At 39.4% G+C, this 11,703-nt stretch overlaps 1 protein-coding gene across 1 annotated transcript in view; it reads left to right on the forward strand.

The window, feature by feature from the left end:
* Window positions 1–516: 516 nt before the first annotated feature.
* Window positions 517–11,703, forward strand: part of TMEFF1 (transmembrane protein with EGF like and two follistatin like domains 1) — a 73,693-nt gene continuing 62,506 nt past the window's right edge. Inside the window, exon 1 of the mRNA XM_045296530.1 lies at window positions 517–526. Within this exon, the coding sequence (XP_045152465.1) occupies window positions 517–526 (10 nt within the window). The remainder of the gene's footprint in view (window positions 527–11,703) is intronic.

Consider the following 11,703-nt stretch of genomic DNA (forward strand, 5'->3'; position numbering starts at 1 on the left):
TGACTTCACGTTTAACATCTTGAGGAGTTGCCAAACTTTTTCCAAAATGGCTATATCATATCACATTCCTACCAGCAATATATATGAGGGTTTCTGATTTCTCGGCATCGTCAACAATACTTGTTTCTGTGTTTTTTAAGGTTTTTTTTTAAATTACTGAGAATATGCCCAGTAACACACATCATCAGCTCAAGAGTTTCTTTATGTTACAACCGAGTGACATTGATTCCTCTCTTTGAATTGTGCAGCCGTTCCACCTGCCTATTTTGGTTGTTCCCCTTCCATGAATATAAACTCACTGTTCCTTTTCCCACGTGATCTTTTGAGTTGCTTTGCCACGTTGCCCTAATATAAAAGCAAACCTCGAGTAATTCCAACTCAGAGAGCGACTCTGTAAGTAGACCTTAAAAGTGTGCAAGGCTCAAGGCAGGCATTTCATTTTTGTTACTAGTTGAGTTAAACTATTGTTTGATTTTTAAGGAGACTTCAGGGGACATTTTAGTTTCAAATTTAACGATGATCTCAGGTAATCATTTCCGGGCTTCATCCACCTTCCTTGGCTCCCGGAAGTCTGGTGTCCACAGGGCTTGAAATTCTGTTATAGCCAGTCATTTTCTAAGTACATATTTATTACCCCCTATTTTCTCTATTTATGTGATTTCACTAATGGGATTGAAGATTACAGTTTCTTTTAAGCTGGGTTGGGAGAAAACTTCAACTCATTTAACCCCCTCTCTCCTCCTTTTTCCCTTACCATTGTTAGGAACATTGTTTTAAGAGAACTATTTTCATGATTCCTATTATTAGCTCCATTATTATGTTCTCTGGGGAGAAATGAGGCATTTAGTGGGTTGGCAGACTTCTCTCCTCATGGCAGACTTCTCTTCCTTTGAAATTGTATGTTTAAATCTTAAAATGTTCTAGTACAGGGTTTTAATTTATTATGTGGTTTGATTTATTGTTAATCTTTTGCTAGTATTCAAAACCTTCCACTTCTCAAAAATGTCATGTATTTTTCATGTCTCAGTTGGCTCATTTTTTGAAAAGTCTTTAGATTTGAAAATTCTTAACTCATTCTTCTACCTTCAAAAACTTTGGCAGGCATTATAGTTTCAGTTGCAGCTCCATTTCTCTTACTTTGTGCAAATACTCTGAGAGTGGCGGCAGGGGTGGTGGTGGGTGTCTGCACTGGTTTTATGTGTTATAAGAGCACAGTTCGCTTGCTTATAGAAAATTTAAGTTAAGTGGAAAATGACGAAGAAGAAATCTTTGATGACAGCCATTCCTCTATGCATTCTCGTAATACTCATATGGAGATTATTTCATTTTATACCAGAAAAATCGTCTTCTGTTTCTTGATAATGGTTTTGACTTTAATATTCTCTATTGCACAGAACTCTCCTGTTCAGTGTATTTTGCCGTGTCAGCTATTCATCTAATGTTTTGCAAGCGGATCTAAATTGCTGGTATTGCTCTTATCACTTCTGTGTTTATAGCTGCTTTGATATATTGAGATTCTCTGTTGTTCACAAGTTAAGAGCAATCTTATGTTCTTATTTCCTAGTTCTTTTATTTCTTTTGAAATAAAAGTCTCAAGTTCATGAGTGCTGGCTTGAGATATATTTGCCTGCCATTTTATTTCGATATATATATTTTTAGGTGTGCAGTTGGGTTTACTGTTATTGCTTTCTAATTTTGGGTCTAGAGTACAACTGCTTCCCAATTCTCATTTCACTAACCCTGGGGTTTAAAAAGGTGGGGTAGTGGCTTACTTGCTGGTCTGTTAACCACGCAGTCAGCAGTTCGATACCACCAGCCACTCCCAGGGCAAAAGATGAGGTTTTCTGTTTCTGTAAAGATTTACTGTCTTCGAAACCCACTGTCGCAGTTTTATTCTGTCCTATAGGATCACTATGAGTTAAAAATCGACTCGATGGCAGTGAGGTTGGTTTTTTGGGGGGTGGGGAAATGGGAGGGTGTAAGAGAAAAAACTAAAACAAAAAAACCCTGAATCAATCAAACTAAACCTTTTACTGTTTTAGAATAGATAATAGTTTGAGGTCTTGGCATTTTGGTTTGGTGATTCAGCCAAAGAAGAAAAGTATCCCTCATAGCTTTCGGTACTCTTTGTAACAGTGCTCTCTGTAGAACTCCATGTAATCCTTACAATCCTGTGAGGGATTGCTACGCCCGCTTTTTACTCCACAGTGGTTTAACACTTGGCTAAAATAATTTAGTCACAATCAAATATTGGAGCTCCAGGTTTGGAACTTGTTCTAAAACATTAGAGTTCTGTGAAGTCTTCTTTCAACTCCTTTACAGGAGTTAATTCAGACTCTCCACTGCCAATGTGCAGGTTGTATTGCAGGATTTTGCTTTTGTAGGCGACGTCCTGTGTTCTGGCTACCTCCTATTCCACCTATTAGAAGTAGACCACAGCGTGTTTTCCTTCTTGTGAGAGTGATAGTGTGATTCAAACAATTAATGGAGGGTTTGTGTTGGATGCCTTTCTAGACTTATACATTTGTAAACATGTATATGTTGCAAAATACTAAAGAGACTATAACTTACTACTTTTTTTTGTGCTTCACAATGGGTAATGGCCTTCTTTCCATAGCAAAACAATTAAAAAAGAGATTTTAGTGTGTTTTCAGTGAAGTTTATACTGCAAATTAGACCCCTATTTGACAGTCTCTATCCAAATGGTTCAATGAGATAACTAAACTTATTTACAGTGAGCCCACTTCTCCATGGCACCTAGCAACAACATTCTCGTTCATTGAGTTCAGTCCCCAGTACTCCAGTTTCCCCTGTCCCCTTATCATCTTCTTACCACTTTAGAATAATTGTTCATTTTTTTGGTCTTACATAGGTGAGTTTTTAAGTGGAGCACTGCACTCACATAACATTCTTTATTTCTAATCATTTTATTGGGGCTTGTACAACTCTTTTCACAATCCATATCTCCATCCATTGTGTTAAGCACATTTGTACATTTATTGCTATCATCATTCTCAAAACATTTGCTTTCTACTTGAGCGCTTGGTATCAGCTCCTCATTTTTCCCACCCTCCCTGCTCCTGCTTCTTTATTTTTGTGTGTCAATCTATTCTTTTGCTAAAAGGTGACCTTTGGAGATAGTTTTGGCTTAAGGTTTAAGGTCGATCTCAGGGTGATAGTCTCTATTTGATGGAGTCCTCTGGTCTCATCTGGTCTAGTAAGCTTGGGTTTTTTAAGAATTTGCATTTCGCTTCATGGTTTTCTTCCATTCTGTCAGGATCCATTGATTGTGGCCCTGATTGGAATGTGGTAGTGGTGATGGGTGTCGTTGAGTTCTTCTGTGCTCAGGGCGGATGAAACTCATGCCGTTTGGCTATCAGCCTTGGGCGCGTTTCTTCTCTGCCATCTCAGTTCCTTTTTTTCTCTTGCTCCTGCTGAGTGAAGATCAATAATTGTACCTTAAATGCAAGTGTTTCTACCACATACTTTAATGGCAGCATAATATTTTATCGGTAATTTAATTAATTCTAAACGATTGGACATTTAGGTCTCTAAAAATAGTTTTATTGGCGTATCATCCACAGATCATACAGTTTCATCATTCAGTCATATTAAGAAGGTGCATGCAATCAATTTCAGAACATTTACTTATTTACCTGTTAGTAGGTTGCTTTTCCCCTCTTCTTTTTGCTGAAGGTGGCCATCTAGTACATACAGTGTCTATTTTTTCCTCTATCCCTATTGTAATTTCCATGAAACAGGATTCCTGGGTTAAAATATGAAAATAATCCCCTTTTCAGTATATATGACTATATTATCCTTATGGAAATTGTGCTAATTTTTACTCTCAGAGTTGGTTTGAATGGTTATTTTTCAATACCTTCTCTAGCACTGGGACTAATAATAGTAATAAAGTCACTTAATAGAACACTTACTGTGTGTCACACTGTTCTGTGCTTTCCATGTCTTCAGTGAACCCTCCATCCCCATCATATGGTGTGTCCTCGGAATGCTCCCCCTTTCAGGATGGTAACTGACCAAGGTCATACAGGTAATAGGAGGGACCGAGTCTGCATCTGGATTTAGGGGGGTGGATGCTGCGTCTGAAACGTCAAATTGTAAGCCCATTGATCCTATTTTGTTTCCATTTTTTCCAAAATTTACGTGGCATGACTGTTTTATTTTTATTTAGTGAAAAATTATTTTATTTTTGGCTTAAATATTAAGATGTGATTTAAGTAACATTTGCCATCTTGAAGTGTACAGTGTATTCAGTAGTTTTTTAGTGTATTCACTGTATGGGTGAAGCCATCACTACCATCTATTTCTAGACTATTTCTATCACCCAAAAAGAAGCCCTGTGCTTATTAACCATTTTGGTCCTGCCAACTCTTCTCCCGCACACCCTGACAACCACTAATCTACTTTCGTCTCCATGGATTTACCTATTCTGGATATTTTATATGCAGCAGATGGAACCATTCAATATATATATAGCCTTTTGTATCTGACTTCTTTCACTAAGCAGTTTTCAAGGTGTTGGCTGTGTGGTAACACGCACCTGTTTATCCGACTTGAAAAGCAATACTTGCTCATTGTAAAAACTCAAGCAATTCAGAAAAAATACTAAATAAAGCAGAATGAACTTCATCAAGAGGTACTGATGGCTCATACGGGTGTTTTGGTATTTACCTTTTGGATCTTTGTACGGGCCTTAAACAAAAGGTAGCATTGGGGTGGGTTCACCAATCGGAAGCGACTGGTTGGCAACCAACAGCAACGGACATTTGTTGTATTCATTTTATGTCTTACAAAAACCAAAACCAAAACTTCCTATAAAACATCCGGAAACTGTGTAAAGACTTGGTGTGTTAGGTCGGTGTCAAGGAGACATAGATCTGCGAGGCTGATGTCAGAACGGCTGCAATCAGAAACAGAAGTTGCGCAGTTCCAGGAATCTGGCCTGCACTGGGTAGGTCTAGGGGCCCTGGTGGCACAGTGGGTTAAATGTTGGTCAGCATCAGCTGCTCCATGGGGAGGAAGATGAGGCTGTCTGCTTCATCAAGCTTGACCATCTCAGAAACCCTTCAGAGCAGTTCTCCACTGCCCTGTAGAGTTGCTATGAGTCTGAATCAACTCCACTGTAATGCGAGAGGGATAAGCTGGGGAGACCCAGGCTGCCTCTGTTATGTGACCGGGCTGGGAGATCTTTTCTTTCCTGTAATCTTGCTGCAGATCGCCCTCCCCATCACCTTGTCTGAAGCACTGTGATTTGGAGCCATTTGGAGTTGAAGTAGGTGGTGGAGAATGATTGTAGGTGTGGGGGTGGATGATTGACGGATCAAAGTGTTAGTTAAAAAAAGAGTATTTGGCAGTAGTATGCAGAATGGGATGGAAGAACATCACAGTCAGATAATTGTGAGGCATATGTTAAATATAACCTGAAAAAGTTTTAGTCATCTGCTGTTAATGCTTTTTAATATTAATGTCAATTACTCTTGTGTCATGAAATATTGAATAAAATTTATTTCCTCCCTTATATATCTGTATTGTAGAAGATGCACTGTGCTTAATTTAGTAAACAATATTGAAGATATTTTAATTTCTAAATCTGATTTGCTGGGACTGAAATTTACATTCTCAGAATCTGTTCCTTGAGTGTCAGCCCAAAATGTATTTCTTCAGATTGGTTGTGAGCTAATACCAAGTCTAGGGAAGTGAATCTTGGTTGCATGTCTGCATGTTCTAGGCACTGTGTTAGTTAGTTTTGACTGCTTTAAGTCATCACCAAGGAGGCCTGGTGGCATAGTGATTATGCTTTGGGCTGCTAACCTGAGTTGCTAACCATATAAGGTCAGCAGTTTGAAACCACCAACTTGCTCCAAGGCAGAAAGATGAGGCTTTCTACTCCCATAGAGTGAGAGTCAGAAACCCACAAGGGAAGGTTACCCTGTCCAAGATGGTTGTTAGGAGTTGGAATCCGCTTTATGGCAGTGAGCTTGTTGGCTTTGTTTGGGAATCACCACAATATCTAAGTAAGGTAATGGATATTTAAAAGCTGAAGCACTAGCGTGTGAATCTGGTCCCATGTTTGCCCATTATGTAGCAAGCTGTCTCTTGCGTCACATGTGCAACCATGTTTTCCCTTGTTGAATATCTCCAGTGTAGAAATTTAGAAAGAAGAAAACATCATCCACTGTTCCAACTGGCATAACACTGTTACCATGTTTGTTTTGACCTAGCTGAGATCTTCCTGTATGTATATCCATAGTTTATAAAACATTTGTTTATTAAAAATAGTTTTATTGGCATATAATTAGTTTAATAGTTCTATCATATTAAGAAGAATTGTGCAATCATCACAGTCAATTTCAGAACATTTTCTTCTTTCTTGTACTTATTTATTTATTTATAAAATCATTTTATTGGGGGCTCTTACAACTCTTGTTACAAACCATACATCAGTTGTATCCAACATTCATACATATATTCCATCATTCTTTTCTAGACATTTACTTTCCATTGATCCCTTGGGATCAGCTCCTCTTTTTCCCCTCTCTCCTCCCCTTGGACCCATTTTATAAAACCGTTTGATTGGCATATATTTCACATGTCATACAATCCAAGTGTTCAATCACATTACGGTAATAAGAATCATACAATCATCTCCACAGTCAGCCTCAGCTCATTTACGTCTTTCTTGAACTCATTGTCATCAACCCCCCAACTTTCTCTGTTATAACCTTCAAGAAACTACCAATGGGGCCAGAGCCTTGGTAGCTCTACTCATCCTGGATTTCATGTACAGAAAAACGTGTTTTCTGTGTTTTATGCATAATTTCTTTAAGTAGCTGTGTAACAGTCCATGACTGTATCATAATGTTCTTAGCCAATTTGTAGCATAGGTTATTTTAAGAATTCAAAATATTTCCATTATTTTCAGTGTAGATATCATAGAGTGTCTTGTAAGATGTTGGATAACAAGCCTTGGACAAGCTGGGTTTGTTTGCAATTGAAGTCATTTAAATGGCGTCCTGCCAGATTAGCTAGAATGCTTTTATGGAAAATGATAGGTTTTCCTGAATGCTGGTAACATCTAGGCCAGAGGTTTTCAAACTTATTTGGCCTTTCGTCCCCTTTTCAGGAAAAAAAAAAATTACTCGATGCCCCCTTACAATAAAAAACTTTGATGCTGTAATCTACAATCCGAGATGAAGTGCTAGTTATCTGCCTTTGAAGCACCCTTGGATCATTCCAGTGCCCACTTTGGGCTGGTTGGTATCACCCATTTTGGGAAACACTAGATTCTTGGCAATTAATATAATCTCTTCAATATATATTTATTAGCCAACATATATATTTTTTCATTAGCCGATATTTTGAGAGAAGACCAGGAACTTCTTTGAGAAAAGTCGGAGTTTCCTTTTACAAGTAAACCACACTCGTAATGCACTGATTACAAATTCCAGTTTTAATGCCCTTAAAAAGGTCTTTAGAGATATGAGGATACAGAATTGTAGACTTTCAGATGGCCTACTCCAATGCAGTAGTGATTTTTTAAAGCAACTCATTTTTTCCCCAAGTCTTTCCATCACATTCAGTTTGGTTTTCATAGGAAAATTTTAATTATCTTTCATATGAAAGGTTGAAATAACAAAATTACAATGCCAAGTACACAGGGTTGGGTCACATATATAACTGACTCTTAGAGACTAGAGCTCCTGATTAGAGCTAAAATACTCACGAGTGTCCTAGCAAGTACCCTAACAATCTCCAGCATTAGTGCCCTGGGCATTAGTATGGCTTACAGAGAATCTAACACACTGATTCCTTGCTAAACGTGCTTAAATGGAAGATCTGTTCCAAGAGTACTGTGTCGATTGGACAGTGGGAGGACAAGGAATGAGTAAATGAACAGCAGTCAGCGAGTTGGCAGATATTCCAGAGAGATGATCAGGTTGGAGTGGGGGGCCAGAAGGGTCAATTGCAGTACAATGGTCCAGAAAAGAGTTGGATGAGGAAGAAAACAGCGGTTGGGTTGTTGGAATAGAAGGTTGTATTGACCACAAGAATTTTGGTAGGGTGGGGAAGTCAGAATTTTGGTAGGGTGGGGAGGAAGTCACGCTTGCGGGAGGTTGTTAAAGGATGGCTTCCCTACTGTGAGTTGGACTTGCATAAGCTAGACTTGCTAGGCTGTATATATTCAAAATCCCTGCTTGAAATGGAAGTTAGCTGTGATAATGTGCAGAGATCTTGGAGATTGCCACTCATTGACACATTTTCTAAATAGTGTTGACGTTAGAGAATTAATATTAAAGGCTTTTTGTTTCATCTTTCGCAGTGATTTTCAACTGGGGGCAGTGTTGTTTCCTAGGGGCATTTAGCAATGTCTGAAGACATTGTTGGTTGTCATAATTTGAAGGAATACTAGTGGCATTTCTTGGATAGAGGCCAGGAAGCATCCCACAACAAAGAATTTACTGCCAGTAGCTAAGAAACATCAAATTCTGCAGGAACCTCCTGTGTAGTTTCTATTTGTTTTTGACTCTCCATGTGTTAGCTGACTCATAGGAACTCCAGAATTTCCTTTGAAATAGAAAAGGAATATTATCCTGGAGGGATGATAAGGCTCATTTGAGTCACCACTTGAACCTACTTAGTGGTGTTAGAAGTTGGGGGTTTTGGTAGTTCAGGTTCGTAGAAAGTAGGGTACCTTCCTTTGGTGTTATTTCTCTTGATATTATTCCCAGCTTTGAAATGGTAATGAACATTGAGAAGTTTTACATGTAGATATCTGTGTGGTAGGGTCATCAGTGCAGGAGCAAAATATTTCTGTTTTGAATCACTCTTTTGAGTGCTTCTTTGTGTAAAATATTTCTATTTGGAGAATTGAGATTTTGAGGGTCTAAGTAATGGCTTATCTGTTTTGCTGAATATCCACTTGGGGCTTAGTAAGGCAGGCGTGCAATCATCATCATCATCATCCCTGACACCCTCTCGATGCCTGATACTTGTACAGAGTACGTGAGAAGAAAGAACATTCAGAAGATGATCCAAAAATAAACTCCTGTGCTGCAGAGTGGTGAGCTCAGGCAATGGTTCTCAGAGCACCAGGAAATAATCACAAAGAACTGTGAGGTAGCACAAAACTGTTTGTGTGTGGGCTTTTGCTTAGAAGTGTTGATCATAGCTAAATTTGCATGTAGTCTCCGGATTGTGTTTCACTGCATGTATCAGATACAGACTTGACAATAGTGGTGTGAATTGTAAGGCCTTTGTGTTTCCTGTAACAGTGAGTCTGGAGGGATATAGTACAAATAGGTCTGTCTCTCTGCTCTCTTAGCACTGCCTTTATCCAGTGCCAACATTAGCTTTTGGCTTTCATCTTCTTGCATATAAGGGGGCTGCTACATCTTTAGGCAGGAACATGAATGGAAGAATGAAGAAGTGACAGCACCTTTATTTGAGACCTGGGTGCACAACAAAGGAGGCGGGAAAATTCTAAGTCACTCATGTTATTTTCCTGAACAAAATTGAGATTCGCTTAACTAGGTGCGAAGGGAAGAATGGATACCAGGCAGGCAATTGGCCACCATAAGACAACATTTAAAAATGCGAAGTGGATCCATGACCTGTGTCCTCTTAAAACACAATCACACTGAGCATGATTGTCTGTTGGGGATTTTCTATGAATACTGTATTCTTTACTTCTGTTGAACATTAGTTTTGTTGATAACAGGGAAGTAATCACATACTGCTGGTATGAGAAATACAAAATTTTAAAGAAACATTAAAATTGAGAATCCCCTTTCCACTGCCTTGTTCCCGCTTGTTTAGTTGCTTGTGGGCAACTAAAACATTATTTTAAAGGGGGTTTTCTGAATTCTCCCACAGTGACACTATAATAGTTTTACACTCAGGAAAGAGAAACTTTTCCAAGATTGTTGTAAGTCTTACCTTCTCTGACAGTACTCCCTGCATGTCAAATCCAATTTTTGAATTCTATTTCTTGAAATGCCTACAGAAACCACGCTCACTGCCACTGAGTCAGTACCGACTCATAGCAACCTTATAGGATAGAATAAAACTGCCTCTGTGGGCTTCTGAGATTGTAACTTTTTTTTTATTGTCACTCTTTACAAGGGTAGCTAGCCTCATCTTTCTTCCGAGGAGTGGCTGGTGGTTTCAAACTGCTGACTTTGAGGTTAGCAGCCCAATTTATAATCATGATGTCACCAGGGCTCCATAGAGCAAGCATATAGCCTATGTAAAATAAATGACCAATTCTTTATAACCTGGATTGAATTCATCACTAATTGTTCTATGTGTTAGTAAGATTGTAGCTTCCATGTTATTTATTTTGTTCTGTCCCAAAGTCTTACCATGGTATTAGACACACAAATCAAGGTCAAACCCATTGCTGTCACATTTATTCGAACTCAGCAACCCTATAGTCCACGGTCATCGAGTCAGTTTTGACTCAAGAGACCCCATAGAACTGCTCCACTGGGTTTCCAAGACCGTCAATCTAACGACAGCAGATAACCTCATCTGTCTCCCATGGAATGGCTGGTGGATTTGAACTGCTGACTTTGTGGTTAAGCAGGCTGATACTTAACCCCCTGCACTCCCATGGTGCCTTAGCAACCCCATAGCATATGCTTAATAATCATTTCTTGATCAACTTAAATAGTGGAACAGTTAATGCAGATACCCATGAAAATAGCATAGATTTCATAGAAAGATAGGCATAAAATATGACTAATGACTGGTGAAATCAGAATTTCATAGCCTTCTCCCTCACCTATGAAGGCAGGCCCTTTAGCTAGTCACGTTGCCCCTCTCCCTCCAAGGCCTGCTTCATTTGGCTTCACGCCTGTATTCTGGCAGCGGCCACGTGCCTGCCTCCTCATTCTTCCCTCGCTGTGTGCTGCCCTTGTAGTGGTGCATCAGCTCCTCTACGCCAGATATTGGAGGCACAGCTTCCGCCTGGTGCTACCATCTCTTTCTTGGCCCCTAGTGAGTGTGCTGCTCCTGCTGACAGCCTAGGCAGTTGAGGCGCCCAACAGATTTGCCCCCTTTCTCCCTCCATTGTATCTCATCATGTTGGCATCTGTTTTTTGGGAAAGCCATATTTTCAGTTGTTTGTTGTAGTCCCCCTGTCTCTGTTGTGATGAACTCTTGGGCCTGGGCTGGGGACAGTCCTCAAGTAGACACCACACTGTGTTTGGGATCACTCTTCCTGGTAAGCCTTTGCTTGTTGGGGCAAACTTTTCTGCCTCACTTTAGTAAGGGTTATTCTCCTTAAATGTTTCTTAGCCCCTCACACACATAGATACTCTAACAAGTCCAGGTCACCAGGTGGGTGAATCTGAGTGATGGGGATGGTTAGGTTCTAGGCTGGACTCCCACTGTTTTTACCACATCTGAGGGGGCTTCAAAACGTTTGTGGAACTTTTTCATTATTTTTTAATTCCATTTTCCCATGAACTTTCGGAACCACCCTCTAACAACAGGTAGAACATATTTTAACTCAAGATAATCTCAAGCCAAGGCAGTGAGAGGTAACTCAGAGCATGACTGATTAAATAAAACAAAACTTACTTTGTCATTAAACATTTTTTTATATATCTAATCATTACAAAATTAGTTACTGATAAGTTGATCCTGATGAACCCTATGTGTGTCAGAATATGAGGGGGC

Source organism: Echinops telfairi, unplaced genomic scaffold (genome assembly GCF_000313985.2).
Source record: "Echinops telfairi isolate 266 unplaced genomic scaffold, ASM31398v2 ScPeMD7_7410;HRSCAF=8448, whole genome shotgun sequence".
Taxonomy (NCBI): Eukaryota; Metazoa; Chordata; class Mammalia; order Afrosoricida; family Tenrecidae; genus Echinops; species Echinops telfairi.